The 20576-nt window shown below is 38.8% G+C and overlaps 1 protein-coding gene and 1 long non-coding RNA gene across 5 annotated transcripts in view; both read right to left on the bottom strand.

Annotated features, from left to right (window-relative positions):
- The window catches only part of LOC134794986 (uncharacterized), a 207723-nt gene that overhangs the window by 40173 nt on the left and 146974 nt on the right, over positions 1 to 20576 (bottom strand). The gene's annotated exons all lie outside the window — the stretch shown is intronic.
- The window catches only part of LOC134794873 (E3 ubiquitin-protein ligase UBR1), a 60501-nt gene that overhangs the window by 37982 nt on the left and 1943 nt on the right, over positions 1 to 20576 (bottom strand). For 2 of the 4 annotated variants that reach the window (XM_063766684.1, XM_063766685.1), the window contains exons 1-4: positions 5836 to 5981; positions 1838 to 1986; positions 1185 to 1349; positions 318 to 472 (exon numbers count right to left, since the gene is read on the bottom strand). In XM_063766684.1, coding sequence (XP_063622754.1) covers positions 318 to 472; positions 1185 to 1349; positions 1838 to 1986; positions 5836 to 5966 — 600 coding nt within the window. In that variant the 5' untranslated portion in view covers positions 5967 to 5981. Of the gene's footprint in view, positions 1 to 317; positions 473 to 1184; positions 1350 to 1837; positions 1987 to 5835; positions 5982 to 9275; positions 9388 to 20576 lie in introns of those variants that run through there. The other 2 variants (XM_063766686.1, XM_063766687.1) reach the window with 1 other exon arrangement.

The following is a 20576-nucleotide window of genomic DNA, read 5'->3' on the forward strand; positions in this document are numbered from 1 at the left end:
CCCACCGCCGCCCGACTGCCCCTTGTACTTGTGATGCCTGTGCGCGGACACTTCGTATCCACACAGAGCGTTTGGGCCTTAAGTCATTGCATTAAGGTTCACGATCAGTTAACAGTGTCATACGTACCGCGTGCAGCTCGCAGAAGGGGTCACGTTTCCATGCTTCAGTGTCGCCGCAGTCGCAGCACCCGCCGCCGCCGGACTGTCCTATCTTGTACTTGTGATGCCTGTGCGCGGACACTTCGTATCCACACAGAGCGTTTGGACCTTAAGTCATTGCATTAAGGTTCACGATCAGTTAACAGTGTCATACGTACCGCGTGCAGCTCGCAGAAGGGATCACGTTTCCATGCTTCAGTGTCGCCGCAGTCGCAGCACCCGCCGCCGCCGGACTGTCCTATCTTGTACTTGTGATGCCTGTGCGCGGACACTTTAAAGCATTCTACGCAGAGTACGCATGTGTTGTCCATGCCTGGAAGAAAACGACCCCGTTATCATTAATCGGCAACATTCCTACTGATGGGCCAAAGACGTTAAAGTTCAAAGAAATTGATTTACACAATTCGGAACGACACGTAAATGCAAAGTAGTGTCCGACCGAAACATGTTTTTTTGCTGAAACCGAAACCGAAGGTTCAGTTTTGGGACTAGTTTCGGCCGAAACCGAAACTTTTGTAAACTTGTTAAAATCGTGGAAAAAATGTCATATAACCGCTTTTATACAGATATTAAGACTGCATCGATGATCGACCGTCCAGTGGCGCCCTCGTTAGGGAAATTGTGTTTTCTAATAAACCAATTAATTTCTGTATACATAAATCAGTATATTTATATTGTTGTCCTACTTGTTCCCCAACTTTTGGTTTTTGTCACGAAAGGTTCGGCCGTATTTTAGCCGAAACTACAGCCGAAACATGGTTTTTTGGCCGAATCTGGCCGAAACCGAATCTTCGGTCGGACACTAATGCAAAGCCAGGGATTAACTAGCTGTGTCGATTTCGAATTTTTCGTCATATGCCTAGCAAACTTAGAGGTCCTGGGCTGAGCGTAGATCTACTTTTTAAAAAGAAAGTGTCCACTACTCCTTCGCGCGGTGGCTAGTTGGCATGAGCAAGAGCGGAGTCACACATGAAACTTACTGCCATTGCTCCTGCAGTTTCTAAATTGTATTATTGAATACTTACCACACTCGCGGCAACTGTATGCCGGCTCCCCTTGCTTGAACACCCGTCCACACAGCGTGGAGCGCCGCGGGGGCGGAGGCGCCGAGCCTTCGCTGGAGCCCCATATCAGTTGCTCCAAAGGTTGGATGAGCAGTTTCGCTGCCAACTCTTCGTCGAACGACCAGTCTGAAATTGACAAGTATAGAATTGTATTTGTTAAGTTTAGTACTTCTCTGGCGATAAGGAATCGCTGCGACGTCAGTATTATGTAGTAGGAACATTCAGCCATCTTCTACTAGAAAATCACCGTGTAACTTTATCAACCGCCTAAAACAAGTTGTACCTAAACCTATATACAGGGTCATTTTTGGAGCGTTAGCCATATTGTGCGAGGTGATTAGGTAGGCCATTCTGAATAACTTTTTCTATGGGACCAACTCCGAAATCACAAAAATTTTTTTGGCCGTTTCATACATTTTGGTCGAGTGGATGTCAACGTTTTCTATGTGAAGGCCAAATTTTTTTTGGGATTTCGGGGTTGGTCCCATAGAAAAAGTTGTTCAGTATGACCTAACACCTAATCACCTCGCACAATATGGCTAACGGTCCAAAAATGACCCTGTATAACTAAGTATTCTTGGATTGAAAAAGGTATAGGTTAGAGATCAACATACCCAAACAGCTCCTGTTAGGCTGCGGCGAGTATATCCTAGGCACGGTCACCCTCCAGTGGTCCTGGAAATGCGCGGGCGACAGCACGCCCTCCGCCATCTTGGCGCGCCACAGCTCCACCACGGCGTCGGCCTTCGCGGGCAGCGTGAATCTGGGGGAGTCGATCATCACTTTCACTCGAGGCATTATTGGATTGAGATGTGTAAACGCACTTTTCAGTCTATGAAATTCTACTGTGGCTACGTTATTCAGCCTACGAAGCGTGACGTTCGGCTGTGATTTCCGTCTGAGATTCCTACGGATGTTTGCTTGATGACTATTTGGCAGCAAAACCTAGTAATAATAGCTGCGACACCCGCCTGAGTGGGTATGGATTTATGGTCGGTCTACGCTTCGAAGCCCCCCTGGCTGACAACAATCGTTTCTTAGAATTATCTTATTGTATATCACTTCAGATTAAAGCACGCTAGAAACGTATCTTGGTTTGAGAAACTTAAACTTGGAACTTGTAATTTTCTTCAAGTTGGCTAAAATCATACACTGAAAGTAGCCTAACGCAGTATACATATTAATCGCTTATGTCCTTATGTAGTTGTTGTGTTTGTAAATGTTGTTCGCGAAAATACACATTACACAAAGTTGAACCGTGGAGGAAGCCGAGGAAGCGATTCTGTCTTGTAACATCAATCACGTTTTATTACTGTACAACCAGTGAAAAAGAAGTCAGTAGCAGTCGTAGCACCATCATATCGGTGAATAGTAAACCGCGTATATGTGTTAATGAATGAGCACTGTGTATTCCTTTTGGCTCGCTTATAGTATCATTAAACACAGATGTTGTGTGAGTCGCGTCGGTCCTTTCTTTTCTTTGTTTTCATGAGGTGATTGTGCGTTTTCGTGTGTTAAATATCATTCGCTTTTACATGACCCTTGATGTTTATGCAGCGAAATGACTGAGGTATGAAACCAATGTATATTCAGACTTTAATCTAGATGCAAAACAAAGAAGAAATGTCACATAACTGTTGACATAAGTTCATACAAATTTCACATAAAACCTTTGGATAATACACCAATGCAGAATTCAAATGTAAATGACATTTGGACAATGGAAGTAAGTCGTCAAAACAGCAGCGAAAATGGATTATTGCGACCCACCAATGAGCAGCCTGCATTTGTTTTACAACCACCCTTGAACTTTGATCAGTCAAAGGTCAGATGTATTCGTGCATTACTAACTAAAATCACCAATTCGCCGAATTTTCCATTTTATCAAACTGAAACGGTCGACCGGTCACGGCTATTCGCTAGGTGTCAAACACCCATGGTTTGAAACGGACGCACAACACTATTTCCTCGGGAAAAATCTGTATATTTTTTAAACCTTTTCGCATCACTATCGGGTATTTTTTTAAAGACGTGTGTCGCGAATGTAAACAATACATGTACTGGGTGGCTTGGCGTGTGGCCATAGGCGACAGGGTTAGGCTATTAATATAAAAAATAATGACAACCAATCAAGTATGCTTGATTTGATAACATGGTTTTTAATCAATACGGTAGGGCCGTCACAGACAAGAAAATGAAAATTTTGAGTATTATTAAAAAAATCGTGTTTTTATATCATCGAAACCGGCATTAGTGCCGTCGTGTTAATGACTATACTTGTATCATTAGCTTGATAAGTGCCAATGACTAGATGTATTCACATATTAAACGTCTACTAACCTTATTTGATTAATTTATGTATTTTATTTACGTGCAAATCGCTACACCTTATAAAACAAGTCCCCCGCCGCGTCTGTCTGTCTGTATGTTCGCGATAAACTCAAAACCGGGCAAGTGCGAGTCGGACTCGCGCACGAAGGGTTCCGTACCATAATGCAAAAAAAAAACAAAAAAAAAAGCAAAAAAAAAAAACGGTCACCCATCCAAATACTGACCACTCCCGACGTTGCTTAACTTTGGTCAAAAATCACGTTTGTTGTATGGGAGCCCCATTTAAATCTTTTTGTTTTATTCTGTTTTTAGTATTTGTTGTTATAGCGGCAACAGAAATACATCATCTGTGAAAATTTCAACTGTCTAGCTATCACGGTTCGTGAGATACAGCCTGGTGACAGACGGACGGACGGACGGACGGACGGACGGACGGACAGCGAAGTCTTAGTAATAGGGTCCCGTTTTACCCTTTGGGTACGGAACCCTAAAAATTACTGAACGGATTTCCATGCGGTTTTCACCTATTAATAGAGTGATTCTTCAGGGAGGTGTAGGTGTATAATTTGTTAAGGTATTGTGTAACCCGTGCGAAGTCGCGGCGGGTCGCTAGTTATAATATAAATAGGTACTTATGTAGTAGCCTCCGCCTGTCACTTTGTCCGTGTAGAAGTCGTTAGTAAAGTTCAACTCAATTTCATCCCCACGGGGGTTAAATAAAAAAAATTAATGGAGCTCTACAATATTAGAAGACTGTAAATTTCAAATTCAAGGTCCTAGCAAGTCAGTCATCTATAAAATGCGACTATCTGATTTATTTACATTATTTCGGTTTACTTCAAACGCCAATATATTTTAACCAATTTCCAAAAGGGTAGATGAGGTCTCTAAATACGACCCGACCTAGAAGTTTTTAGAGAAGCCACTATCCTTACTTTTTACTAAATTTATTGTCAATAAGGAACGATCGACATTTAGGTTTCTTTTGTTGGAAACATCACATTTAATGACTAAGCGCACATAAATAAATTCTAACCGACTGTGAAAAGGTCAGACATCAGACACAGCCTGGAATTAGAAAGAATCCTATAAAAACACCAATGAACTAATAAAATACCAGTTCAATGCCCTAGCTCAAAAATTTGAGGGCATTCTCATGACATTTCCAACTCTGTTCCCCAAGGAATAAAGTTGAAATTCTGATTCCAAGAAAAACCAATTGAACTCAATGAAATTTATGCTAAATTTCGTTCAATAAAGAAACGACACAAGCGATTTCGCGATTCATATATTTGAATCATTTTTGAACTCATCGCTTAAATGTATCAAGAAAATTCGAAATTTGAATTTCGTGTAACGACCACGAAAATAAGTAGCGAATTGAACTATTCGATAATGTGTTTTAGGCTAGACGTTTAGGGTTTATTTTGGATTGTGGGTCGTTGAACGGATGATGGCAGCATGCCATTAGCTGATGACACGTCGCTGAGTGACGACTAGTCTGGTCTACCTGTTTCCTAAATGCGGACCTTGTTGGCGACATTGAACCCATTAAAGAAGGTCGCTAGAAGTAGGTTAATGAGTAACGATGCGAATTTTTATTATGTGATAATATTTTTTCTGATTCTCACCATTACCTAGACTTATTTAACTTAACCGAAAGTTACGAAAATACGCACTTTGAGAAAGCTAGGCGATAAAGCCTAGTTCGGACTACGTTAGTAATTTAGTCGAGTGGCGATTATTACGTGTCATAGTCGAGCAGATTAGTCAGTGAATTAGTCGAGTGGATCCATTTTAATCTATTTTTTGTGGCGAGTGAGCCTCCCCCCACCATTCTTACTAACTTAGTCGACTAAATTTATGTTGTTCAGACACGTTTAGTAACTAAAATACTCGCCACTGAACTAAATTATCGTAGTCCGAACCAGTCTTTCATTTACTACTCGCTTGTAACTCGCTCGTCTGTCGTGCGAATTATTTTTTTATCAGTTGACCGATTTTAGTTAACTAAAATACTCGCCACTCGACTAATTACAAACGTAGTCCGAACTGGGCTTAACGTTAAGACTTGGCATTGGCAGTGCCGATAAGTGTAAAAAACAAAAACATCATTTCTGACGTTCCACGGGAAAAGGTACCGTATGGCGGCTGGCGCTTACGTAGCATAGCACCGCAATATTATTGGAACGGCGTTAATAATAGCGTAAGCGCCAACCGCCATAAGGTACCTTTACCCGTGGAACGACACATTTTATGCGTATTATAAAAGCGTACTCACTTCATATACGAGTTAATCATGTCTATATGATCTTGATCTATATCACAACAGGTCTTCTTACAGTCTTTCTTACAAGGTGTCTCATTGTTGCGTCTACAGCAAATCACACGCAAAATGTCCTTTAGGCCCATAGTTATAAAGTCCACATTCACTTGACAATCACAAGCACGTCGCACGACACTTTTGAACGTTAATTTTGTAGCTACGATGGTAGAAAAAACAACGCGTTAGGTATGTGGCATACCATAAATCCAATAGATTTTACATATTTAAATTATTTTTCTATTAAATAGGAAAAACTGTACTGTTATTAATAAATTCTAATGGTCAGTATTTTTTATCGTGTCAATAATTAAATTCTGTAGTGGTAGTAGCTCATGTAGGTATCGTAAATGATACATGATACAATTCAATGTTTAGGTCATCAATTAAAATACCAACAGCAGGACTTAAACATGACCATTCTGAGTAAAAAAAACACTATCGGTGATTTTGAATAAAGACTTATGTTTGTGTATTTAATTTCAGGAGTGCCTTTGACAAGACGCATTGGTATATTTTTCTTAAAAATGATACAGAATAACTAATGTCACTCAGTTTATCCACATAATCCACAAAACAAAAACAACTGATACGTTGCAAACTTGCTATCTGAATATAATAAAAATAAAATATTATTTTATAACACATACGACTCGCACTTAAGAAGTATAAACAGTAACTGAAGTTGTTATTTCTCTAGTAACCGATAAGGCATATGATAAAGACTATTTCCGCGCTTTATAATATTTTATAATAGATAAATAATCTTTCTAATCTATGTAATGTAGTCATTTAATCAACCCCCTGTGGCCCCTGTAGGTAAATGTCAGCGGCGACGCATCTTTAGAACGCAATAACCACGCCTTTGAGTAAATTCATAAAAAATATGCTTCAGTTCTCAGAATAAAATATTTTAGACACCGTGTAACTCGTTAATAATTAACAGTCCACCGGACGGTATCGGTCTGTCAGTTGTTAGGAACTGTCAAAATTTTGTTCTAACTGACAGGCCGATACCGTCCGGCGGACTGTTAATCAGTGGGCCCCTTAACAGACGTTAATTTGCATAATTATGTAATGGCATGTGCATGATGAAATTGATGTAATATCGATATTATTATCGATGACATCAGTTTAATATGCAAGTAATGTATCTACATAGGTATCTACATGTCAAGTGCAAGTATTAACTTTAAATTAAATTTGTCACTGCGCTCACTAGTATAAGTCTATACTTAAGTTTATATTTATAAGTGCATGTTTCTCATTTAAGTGAATGACTGTTATTCTTTTTGAGAAATAAAAATATCTTTAAACCGAATTGTATCTAACATGCTCTATGATTTTATTGTGTTTTCCCTGGTTGCCCTGAAAACCAGCGTCACGGCTAAGTATCTTAGTCATCGGCATATGCTGAGTGGCATTCATTTTAGTGTTAGAACAATATATTAGAATAAGAAGTATTATAGCATTACAGGTTAAGTACCTATAGGTAGGTGTATGTTTTACACCAAATAAAGTATTTCTATGTCTAAATATGAGTTTTAAAACGTAGTTTACTTTGTAAACAGCTCCACTGATTGTAATACATAATGTACATAAATACTTTCTGTCCTCTCCAAGATCACTCGTATTTAATTAGGAAATTAAACAATTACTATGTAAAAAAACTTCTAAATTAAACTATGGAACAGGGGTGAACTACGATCAAATTAAGCCGCGTTTTGAAATTTTATTTCTATCACTAGATTTACAGCCAGTATTAATATTGAATTAATAAACATATCATTCATTGATATACTCGTAATACTAGCGACCCGCCCCGGCTTCGCACGGGTTAACAAATTATACACCTAAACCTCCCTGAAGAATCACTCTATTGATAGGTGAAAACCGCATGGAAATCCGATTAGTAATTTTTGACTTTTATCGCGAACAAACATACAAACACACAAACCGACAGACGCGGCGGGGGACTTGGTTTTATAAGGTGTAGTGATATCACCTTTTATTCTTATTTAAAGACACTAGCTATACATACATATACACAAGAGGTATGCGTTATATGTTAGGTATGCAGTCATTCCACATGAATGGCCGAAATTAGACGCTACGTACTTCCGTTACTGTTTGGCAAACGATACAAAATCGTTGCATACTTGTCTTGGTCTAACTCTATGCGAGCCCTAACTAGGGAAATAAATAAATATTAGAGGACATTAGGGTAACCCCTAACATATACATATAACAGATTGATAACAGATCAACCTAGCCCCAAACTAAGCAAACTTACTCAAAAATAAGCCCATAGTTCTTAATTCGCTGACATGAGAGCTATGGGACATATATTTGCGATGATTTGTGCATCCATATTTTTACACTTGACTATACTATTGGTGCTAGGCGACGTTATACATATATACTTACCTATATACATAGAAAGCACCAATGACTCAGGAACAAATATTTGTGCTCATCACACAAATAAATGCCCTCACCGGGATTCGAACCCAGGACCATCGGCTTCACGCAGTTGTCTTAGCTCCAGCTGATATTATTCCAAACATTAGGTAAAACAGGTGTGTGCACAAGCACGCCTCTGGTATGTATTGGCCTTAAACCGCTTAACTACACGTGGCAAGCTCCACGTGGGTGGATGTTTGGTATAGTCATTTACATCAATGGACCAAATTAGACGCAGCTTCCTATCCTATTGACATTTAGAACGTAAAAGAGAGGGCAGGGGAGGGGAGGCTTATACATAGTAGGGTCCATATTTTGCGACAAATAATTCAAATTCGATCTACTTCTACGTGTGCCCTCAATCTTACACGTCTGGTATTCTCCACACGATAAATATTTCGCTTTTATTAGGTAACATGCTATATTCGCTTCAACATTTGTCATGCATTCCTGATATAAATATTCCACACACTTGTGTTCGGAGAAATCGTAATATGGTAGGTTCTATAAACACTCAACGCATTGAGTTTCGATTAGTATCTAATTGATAGAAAGAGTACAGTTATAAAATCGTACCGAAATAAATATTGACACAAAAATATTGAAACGTATTCGAAAAACCGGCCAAGTGCGAGTCTGATACGCGCACGAAGGGTTGCGTACCATTACGCAAAAAAAAAAACGGAAAAAAATCACGTTTGTTGTATGGGAGCCCCACTTAAATATTTATTATATTCTGTTCTTAGTATTTGTTGTTATAGCGGCAACCGCAAATTGGATTGAAACATATCGAGCTATTCGACTTAAAAAACTTACGTGAGTGACCCGTTTCAAATAATTTTAATATGTTTGAGGCTCACGGGCGTTTTATAGTTAAAATTATCTGATGGTTGTACGATTCATGAAGACTAGAACAGAAACTGTAGATTAGGTACCTGTCGGCGGGTATCATGTCAGCGGAGTCGTCTTCCATAGACTCGTCTCCAACGTCCACCTCCTGCACGGGCGGTGGCGAGCTCATCTCCAGTCACCGCACGCTCCTGCACCCTGGAAACAAATACATCTCTTAAGGCCTTGGAATACGGTTCACAATGACGCCCTACGCTGCGCACAAGCTATGTTGCTATCGCTCCCATTACAGATAGTGCATGATTGTTTTCCATCGTATTCGTCGGAAAGGAAACGTTGGCATTTGTCAAGCTACTTCAGTTACCCTTAGTGCTTTTTGTACCGAGACTGACTGAAATAGCAAGACACGATGGAAAATAATTATACACTAATAAAGCTGTATAAAGCACCTATTGCTATAGTTTGTCGATTGGTAACTGGCCCCGAACTGCTAATCCTTTGTCTATTGTTAAGCAAAACCGCACGTGCTATCTCACCTGCAAAAAAGGGTCTTAATTATTCTAATTGGCACCTGAGCGTGGGCTAGTCCAATGCTCAAAAAACCAGTGTAGGTGCGCTCGCCGATAACGCGCCTTTGTTACGCATCTGGATGACACATTTTAGACTGGCTCGACTCGCCAGAACTCAGTAGCCGTAGAGAATTACACGGCCCTTTTTTTACAGGTAGAGGCACGTGCGGTTTTACTTAACAATAGACAAAGGATTAGCGGCTCGGGGCCAGTTACCAATCGACAAACTATACCATTGGCGCAAATGCGGGAGTGCGCCCAGCTCCTGCGCTTCAGCGCCAATCAGGGAGAAATACTGCATTAGAAGTAAAGCTGCAGAGATAACTACATATAGAAACTTGTTTGCAGGTCAGTATCACTGCAGCTTACTGTACCTACATACTACATTGATAGTCAGGTAACGGCCTAAAGAAAAATATCGGTTTGAATTTTCGTAAATATTCGTGGATTTGACACGTCTGAACCCTATCAATTATCTAGTAGCTATCAGAGCGGACAATCTGTTCCAAAACACGATGGATGGATTGTGTGAAAGAGGATACGAGAAAGAAAGGAGTGAATGCTGAGGTGACGAAGACGAAGCCTGAGGTGGTACACTGATGGCTCCAAATCCGGATCTGAAGTAGGTTGCGGAGTATACGGTGAAGCGCCTAGGAAAAGCATCAGCTTAAACCTAGGACGTTTTTGCTCTATATTCCAGGCAGAGGTATACGCCATTCTAGAATGTGCGTCAATCAATCTGCAAAGCAACTACGGCAACCATACTATCTATATCCATTCGGATAGCCAGGCGGCACTCTTAGCTCTAACCTCCGATGTCACCACATCGAGGCTGGTTGAGAACTGCAGGCAACTATTGAACAACCTTGGAGCCAGGAACAAGGTTGTTCTACGTTGGGTCCCGGGGCATGCGGGTATCGTAGGAAACGAGAAGGCCGACGAACTCGCGCGAGCAGGGGCTAAGGGGAAGAACTACAGTCCTGAGCCCTTTTGTGGTATCCCCAAAAGCCTAACGCGGCTCACCCTAAAGACCTACTGTCACTACAAAACCATTCAACTCTGGAGAGAAACAACAGGTTTGAACCATTCCAAAGCGCTTATCAAGGCCTTCAGCAAAAAGGCGTCCTCGAACGCCTTAGCGCTGTCTAGGAACCAACTGCGCAACTTGGTAAGGGTGCTTACCGGGCATTGTGGCCTAAATAAGCACATGCACACCATGGGGAAACGTGACATAGGGCGGTGCAGACTCTGCATGGAGGCGGAGGAGACGCCCTTGCACATCCTCACAGAGTGCCCTTGCCTAATGCGTACTCGTGACCTAATCTTGGGCGGACACATATTACGCCCGGAGGAGGTAAAGTCTCTCGAGACCAAAAGGATCCTGCAGCTATTCGAAGTTGCAGGGTTGGATCGAGAGTTGTAATAGGTGGCGATCACAATAGATCAGGAATGGTCGCAGTGATACATAGGCTTTGGAGCCTTATATAGCCCCTAATAAAGAAGAAGAAGAAGAAGAAGAGGTGACGAAAGACAGAGGAGAATGGAAGAGAAAAATATGTTGTGCCGACCCCACATAACGTGGGATAAGGGCAGGGACAAGAAGAGATCACAGCGAACAACCTGTTCACAAAATTTGATGTTTAATATCCGAACATACATAACTCAAAGCAAGCAAGGCGTAATAGTGTAGATATTTCATTTTAAGGGCAACATTAGGTAACCTGATATCTGTCATCGTAATAATTTATCTTGGTGCGAAAGGTTTACGACTTAAATCTAGGCTAGATGAAAGATAGCGACGTCCAAAAATCATTAATGATTGATGTTTAAATAATGAGAACGCAATGTCCTTATCTAATCGCGAATAACAATTGTTGAAGCCTCATTGTAGGAGGAAATGCGACTTTAATAAACAAAGCAGATAAGAAAACTGGGCTAATGACTATTTTAGTCTAGGTAGCCAATTCTATTTGCTGTTAAATACATTTTAGGGACGGCGTACAAGATAATGATTTAATTGGGCAGATATTAACAAAAATCTACGATACGCCGTTATACGTACAGTCAAGTGTAAAAATATGGGTGCATACAACTTACTCAAAAATATGCCCCATAGTTCTTAATTCGCTGGCATAAGAGCCATGGAACATATTTTTGAGTATGATGAGTGTACCCATATTTTTACACTTGACTGTACATATGTTATACATTAATTAAATTATAATAGACAAGGATGAGTCCCAAACGTCCCGATGTATTTGGCCTATGATGCTAACTATACGTGGTGCAACCCTCCTTAAGTTCGTCGCTTTTGTCTAATTTGTCTTATAGATTATTATAACGGCATTGGCATGGGTATTGAAACCGCTTTATCACGCAATGCAATTCCGAAATAACCGCACGTTTGTACTGCGATATCGCGTAAAGATACCCCGAGCTTGACGTCAGCTACGTAAATACGTCGGGTACGTAAATGCTGGGCTATAACTGTCGTCACAGCCCCTATTAACACAATGGAATTCTTTATTATAATATTTATTGTATAAATATTTTCAGTACAAAATCATTTGTTCAATTATGCATTATAAATATAATAATAGTTCAATAATAGATCCATACAAATAAGGAACCAAGCTATTTCCAGTATTTCATAAATAAATACTTCGATTCATGGAGGCATTCGGTCGGGTACGCATAGACCAACCCGGGTACGTAACGCTATTCTCTTAATTTAACACTGACTAAGCTCAGAAGCCGATATTTAGCATGATAACATTTGACAACTTAGCTTTAAATTCAACGGCATATAATACAGATTTCTGTAGATTATTAAGGTAGCTGCCATACACGTTACATCCCCAACAAAGTAGAATTTCAAAAGGACACAACACATTAGAGGCCCAATGCTAAGGTACCTGTCCACTGAGGCGGACACGTGCGGGAATTAACCAATAGCATTGGTTGTATAGCGGGACGGAGAAGAGATGTGGATTGTAGGCAGCTATATAGCTCAGCACAATCAGCAGCAGAAGTTGCTAAGCAGGTGAGGTGTTCAAAATTACCTTAACACGCTCTTATTCTCTTAATAATAAAGTCGCGTCAAGATCATTTAGAACACCTGGCCAGCTTAGCAACTTCTGCTGCTGTCTGTACCAGTGTTGGCCGAACGTTAATGCAATTGACCATTAAAAATTAACCATTGAAAAGGTTAATTGCCATTAACCATTAACCATTGAAGGGAAATTAATTATCAATTGCATTGATCATCAATTTGCATTAATATTAATTTATTTCGAACCACTAACAATTAAAATGAATTAATGGTTATTGCTTTACAAACCATTAAAAATTAAATCAATTTTGAATGAAAATTAAAAATGTGATTGATAATTAATAATTAACAAGAATAAACATCGTAATTTTTGTCTCTGTATTTTTATGCAGGGTTTTCCCATATGTTCCCCGCGAAGACAAATGGGAATTCACCCATTATTGGTAATTATTGGTAATAATGGGTGCTTATTGGTGTATTCCCATTTGTCCCCGATTCGCGTGACCTACGCCATGCATGAAGCTGGGACAAATGGGAATGTTTTATGTGAATGAATATGAACGGCGGGGAACAAAAGGGATACACCCGATATTAGTGTTCCCATTTGTCTCCGCTCCAATGAGATGGGGAAAAATGGAAATATTTCTGTGCAGCTTCTTTTCCCATATGTTTCTATACACTCATTATAGGTGTATTCCTATTTGTCCCTGCCATATGTGAGTTGGAGACAAATGGGAAACGGGGACAAATGGGATTTATATGCAGAGCCTATTCCATCTGTTCCAAGTGGGAACAAATGAGAAAACATCGGAAAATGAAGTGTTCCCATTTGTCCCCACCGTATTGGTGTGGAGACAAATGGGAAACGGGGACAAATGGGATTTATATGCAGAGCCTATTCCATCTGTTCCAGGTGGGAACAAATGGGAAAACATCAGAAAATGATGTGTTCCTATTTGTTCCCACCTTATTGGTGTGGAGACAAATGGGAAACGGGGTAAATGGGATTTATATGCTGCGTCTATTCCATCTGTTCCAGGTGGGAAAAAATGGGAAAACATGGGAAAATGATGTCTTCACATTTGTCTCCACACCAATAAGGTGGGGACAAATGGGAATGTTTTATATGAATGAATATGAACGGCGGGGAACAAAAGGGATACACCCGATATTAGTGTTCCCATTTGGCTCCGCTCCAATGAGATGGGGAAAAATGTTTATATACACTCCCATATGTTTATATACACTCATTATAGGTGTATTCCTATTTGTCCCTGCCATATGTGAGTTGGAGACAAATGGGAAACGGGGACAAATGGGATTTATATGCAGAGCCTATTCCATCTGTTCCAGGTGGGAACAAATGAGAAAACATCGGAAAATGAAGTGTTCCCATTTGTCCCCACCGTATTGGTGTGGAGACAAATGGGAAACGGGGACAAATGGGATTAATATGCAGCGTCTATTCCATCTGTTCTAGGTGGGAACAAATGGGAAAACATCGGAAAATGATGTGTTCCCATTTGTCTCCACATCAATAAGGTGGGGACAAATGGGAAATATTTATATGCAGTCTTTTCTTACATGTTCCCCGCGGGGACAAATGGGAATACACCCATTATTGGTTATAATGGGTGCATTATTGGTGTATTCCCACTTGTCCCCTATGCATGTGTCCTACGCCATACATGAGAAGGGACAAATGGGAATACATCATTTTCCGATGTTTTCCCATTTGTTCCCGATTCGCGTGATCTACGCCATGCATGAAGCTGGGAGTCTAGAGATGTGCGCCGATGGCAAAATCATCGGCGGCGGCGTCCGATGATTTTGTGATCGGCGGCGGCGGCGTGATCGGCGTGAAATCGGCGTGGCATAATTTTTGATACTGCATGAGAACGTGGCTGTAGAAACTCTACATTAAAGTTTTCTGAGTATTTACTAGGCTATCCAAAACATATTATGTGTGTTTTCTAAATTATTGCCGAAAATTATATCCCATCATGTCACTTTGGCAACCATTTATTATCAATACCAACCTAACGGTTACCAACGGTATCTTTAAATATGAAAAGAAAAAGGATACATTAAAACGCTACATTTTAGGCAGTATTTTTACTTACTTTGTAAGCGGAATACAAATAAAACACAAAAAAAATCTTTATAAGTTAAGTCTTAAATCTATTACGGGATTTAGGTTTTACTTTATTATTATTTTTCATTGACTTTTCCTAGCCGCTGTCGCCTTACCTAGGATGTGTTACGAAATAATGATGAACTACATCTACTACATGTCTGAACTGAAGTTTAACAGAAATGTATGTTAGAATAAAGATGTCATCGTTTTCGAAAGTAAACGTCTCTGGCAGGTTGATTCCCTCAACAGAATGTCTTTGAAGTGTCCCGATTTATGGAATATTAAGGTCTACTTTGTTTTCTTTACTGCTATCTTAGTGATGATACTTGGTAATTTGAGTTCCTTATTACGAAGCTTTATCCTGACTTTTATAATTTTGATTGAAATATAATATATTGTTAAGTAAAAGAAGCTGATAATCACCATAAAATTACTAAGAATTGATCGTGTGTAATTTTAAATGAAATTGTATATTATGTAATAAAAATAAATCAAATAAAGTATTAAGATAAATCAAATCATATTTATCATAAATGATGACCATTATGCGTGTCACCAGCATCATACGAGAAATCATAAAATACGCAATTATAATCGTGGTGACAGCTTGCTGGAGATTCTACACACGTTACGCAAGCCCGTGCACCTACTTTGTGAAATGTATTTTTCCTCCCTTCTTTTTTCTTAATATTTTTGTATAGTTTCCACTTAGTTATTGCATATTAACTGTATTATTGTGGACATCTGTTATTGGCTGAGTTTTTTGCTCACTGTGCTATGTATTATGTACTTTTTGTATTGCTGTTGATGACCCAAATAAATAAAATAAAAATAAAAAGAAGAAAATAGCATGTATATGTCCTAGGATATGAACCTGCTATTTTCTTGACTTTAGTTCACTGATTAAATTGACAATCAAGATACTATTGATGTAAAACAAAATGCGTTCTACAAAAAAGCTGTGCGATAAAATATCAAATAATAACCCGAGATCCAGAAACTAGATCTTGTTTAAATTAACGCTAAATCGTTATCACAGCTAACACTGCAACGACAAAAATGATGCTAATTTGGTTCACTGGCAAATAATAAGCGAAAAAGCATAAGGATCTTTAGGGTCAATTTTCAAATAGGCATATTTTTTGCTGTCCCACGGCTATAACTCGAAGTCCATGGGACTAAAAGACTGGGTATGTATATATTTTCATCCAATGTATTGTGAACTTTAAATAATATATAATGTACTAACTGTACCTTAAATATTATTTGTTTCTGACAAAATCGCATTTGAAGTTCCAAAAACGGCGAAATTTGCCGTTTTTTGCGTGTCCCAGTGACGGCACACACCCAATAAAAAAATCATAACTTTGGATGTAGGCAACGTATTATGAATAACTTTATATTTTTATAGAGCATTTTCTAGAGAATGGATTTAATAATTTCGATAATTTTATGCGTTATTTAATAAAACAAAGGAAGCCTTTTTATCGTTGTCCCGCGCGGCACTTGTTTTGTTATGACTTAAAGATACCCCCCAAAATTTTCTTTGTCTATTAAATAACGGTTAAATTAAATTTACGAAGCAATAGTGCGGTTAGTTGGGCGTCGATCAACATCGAATGTGGACGTGGAAGCAGTTTTATTTATATAAAAACAGGCAAGAATCTCTTTCGATATATTTTGGTACAACTACAACGACATTTGTATGGACGCTTAATATGTTGGTATACAGTCGAAATAAAAATGTGTATTTTACAATAACAGTTACAAATACAGTGTTATAATATATCGTAAAATAAATAAGTGAATCGGTTATATTGTGTAGGAAATATCGCAAAAAAATATTATTGGCAACATTTGTATGGCGACATTTGTACGGCTATTTTTACCATATAAATGTCGATTGTGGTATACAAATGTCGATATACTGCCATACAAATGTCGAAAAGGTGCCATACAAATGTTGTCAGGGTCTTACAAATGCCACAAAAACAATAAATAGTGCCATAAAATGTTGACACTGCCATACAATGTCGAAAAAATGCTATATACATGTCAAAAACGCCTTACAAATTGCTAAATAGTGCCATACAAATGTCGATATTTAAACGTCCATATCTAGCTAACTATAAAAAGTAGAGTGGTGCCTCGTACAGTATATTTTTTGTTGTTAAAAACCCTTTCTAAAGCGATGATTATAAATCTGATTTTCTAAAAATAATAAATTGCCATACAAATGTCGAAAAAACAACCTCTTCAAAAATTGACCCTTTAAATTATATCTCTGACACTATCTACTCACTACGCAACATGGAATGAGACACGATAGGTATCAAAATTTCCCACGCCGATTATACGCCGGTCAAATTTATCGGCGGCGGTCGGCATGTATGTCCATTTGTTCCCACCTGGAACAGATGGAATAGGCTCTGCATATAAATCCCATTTGTCCCCGTTTCCCATTTGTCTCCAACTAACATATGGCAGGGACAAATAGGAATACACCTATAATGAGTGTATAGAAACATGGGAAAAGACGCTGCATAGAAATATTTTCATTTTTCCCCATCTCATTGGAGTGGAGACAAATGGGAACACTAATATCGGGTGTATCCCTTTTGTTCCCCGCCGTTCATATTCATTCGTATAAAACATTCCCATTTGTCCCCACCTTATTGGTGTGGAGACAAATGTGAACACATCATTTTCCCATGTTTTCCCATTTATTCCCACCTGGAACAGATGGAATAGACGCTGCATATAAATCCCATTTGTCCCCGTTTCCCATTTGTCTCCACACCAATAAGGTGGGGACAAATGGGAACACATCAATTTCTGATGTTTTCCCATTTGTTCCCACCTGGAACAGATGGAATAGGTTCTGCATATAAATCCCATTTGTCCCCGTTTCCCATTTGTCTCCAACTCACATATGGCAGCGACAAATAGGAATACACCTATAATGAGTGTATAGAAACATGGGAAAAGACGCTGCATAGAAATATTTTCATTTTTCCCCATCTCATTGGAGCGGAGACAAATGGGAACACTAATATCGGGTGTATCCCTTTTGTTCCCCGCCGTTCATATTCATTCGTATAAAACATTCCCATTTGTCCCCACCTTATTGGTGTGGAGACAAATGTGAACACATCATTTTCCCATGTTTTCCCATTTTTTCCCACCTGGAACAGATGGAATAGACGCTGCATATAAATCCCATTTGTCCCCGTTTCCCATTTGTCTCCACACCAATAAGGTGGGGACAAATGGGAACACATAATTTTCTGATGTTTTCCCATTTGTTCCCACCTGGAACAGATGGAATAAGTTCTGCATATAAATCCCATTTGTCCCCGTTTCCCATTTGTCTCCAACTCACATATGGCAGCGACAAATAGGAATACACCTATAATGAGTGTATAGAAACATATAGTGTAGTCTCATGTTAAAATATGTATCACGATCTGATAATTCACTGAAGCTTGTATTAATGGTTATTTTTATTAATAATTTTAATAGTTCCAAGCAAAAGTAACATTAATTATTAGTTTATGAAATAAATTATTTAATTCCATTAAACGTTAATGCAGATTGACAATCAATGTAATTAAACGTCTCAAACTTCAATTCTAACTAATTTTAATTATATTGATGCGTAATGCAATTGATTAATTGCGGAATTAATGGTTAATGCAATTGATTAATTGTTAATTAGAATTAACCATTACGGCCAACACTGGTCTGTACCATGGTCCGCACTGTTAACTAAATTTTCTTAAACCTTATTCCAAAGGCATAAGATAAGATCCACCTCCACCATTGGTTAGTTGTTGTTAGTACGAAATGTACAAATAGGGTTAGAAGAACAACGTCGCGCCCAATATCTAGACTAATTATAAAGGTTAATTACCCCAAAATTATCAACAGCTAATAAACAATAATAATTCGCATATTCACCGATAAACCATTAGTAGGTCAGACAGCCCATTGCACTAAGACAAAGAAAATGTAATGTAGTCTTCTAAAGGTTGTTCCTCTGAGCAGGAATTTTCGAAATAATGCCAAGTGGGTCGATGACTGGAGTTAGTTCAGAATTCTTCAGGTTATTATATATGGATGCATTCAATGACAGGTAAATATTTCCTGAGGGCCTACTGTGAACAACGAAATTTGGTTATCTACTATCACTGTAATGTCGATATGGTATTCTTCACAGGCTCAATGGCAGGTTTGCCTTAGTTTGGTGATTGCCAAAAAGCTTACTTAGAGAAGCTACCCCTCTCTTTCAATTCATACCAATTGAAAGTTGCACCCATAACAGAATAAGTAAGGGCAAATCGCCTAGCGTGGCACGGGCATGTGATGCAGAGGGATGAAAGTCATGTGACGAGAAAGGTATTACGAATGAATGTGGAGGGAAGTACGAGGAAAGGAAAACCAAGGAAAAGGTGGATGGACTGTGTGAGAGATCATGAAACAAACGCAAGTGAATGATGAGATGACGGGCGACAGAGAGGTGTGGAAGAGAAAGACATGCTGCGCCGACCCGAAGTGAATGGGAAAAGGGCAAGAGAATAATGATGACCAATTGGAATGAAAGAGGGTTCCAATAAGAACCCTGCCTCGCCCGCTCCTACCTGCCTATGCCCATGGCTAAACCAAGTGAATTTTTAATGTAATACATAGTTAGTTTAAAGTTGGTTGAAAGCTATAAAAAAAGTTATGAAATAGGTGTCAAAGTAGTAAATACATTTTTTATGAATGAGCTTTGATACGATACATACCTACATAAAATCTCCCTTCAGCTTAAAATTTTTTCTATCATATCTGATCCGTTTAGGATACTTAAGCTTTAATATTTTTTTATAATTAAATCTACTTATTTTACAACGCAACATAAATACTCAATATCTGGGAGACCGGTATAAAAACTCAAAAATGCGCGTTTTCAAGAGATAAGAGGTAAGACCTAGCTAGATCGATTTTTCACCCCTGAAAACTCCCATATAGCAAATTTCACCGAAATCGTTAGAGCCGTTTCCGAGATCCCCGAAATTTATATATGTATGGTTTACTAATATGTGGCCGAAAATTGTATGGCAAATGATCACTTCCCAAACTATTTTTCCCATAGTATCGTTTGGCAAAACTATCAGATGGCAAACCAATGTTTCGCATATATAACATGTCGCAAATGATTATTTACAATATTATTGTATGGCATAATATTTAGTTGGTCATGTTTCAAAATGTCTTTTATTGTTATGTCGAATGTATTGATAGGCATAAATTATTTTACGCCTAATATTGTGAATAACCTACCTATCTCTGGGAGCAGTTTCGTTTTACAGGCCATAAAAAAAAAATCCTAACCTACCTATCTCTGGGAGCAGTTTCGTTTTATGGGTCATAAAAAAAAATAACCATAACCTACCCATCTCTGGGAGCAATTTCGTTTTTAGGGTCATAAAAAAAATAACCCTAACCTACCTATCTCAGGGAGCAGTTTTGTTTTTAGGGTTATAAAAAAAATAACCCTAACCTACCTATCTCTGGGAGCAGTTTCGTTTTTAGGGTCATAAAAAAAATAACCATAACCTACCTATCTCTGGGAACAGTTTCGTTT

This window comes from Cydia splendana, chromosome 11 (assembly GCF_910591565.1).
Source record: "Cydia splendana chromosome 11, ilCydSple1.2, whole genome shotgun sequence".
Taxonomy (NCBI): Eukaryota; Metazoa; Arthropoda; class Insecta; order Lepidoptera; family Tortricidae; genus Cydia; species Cydia splendana.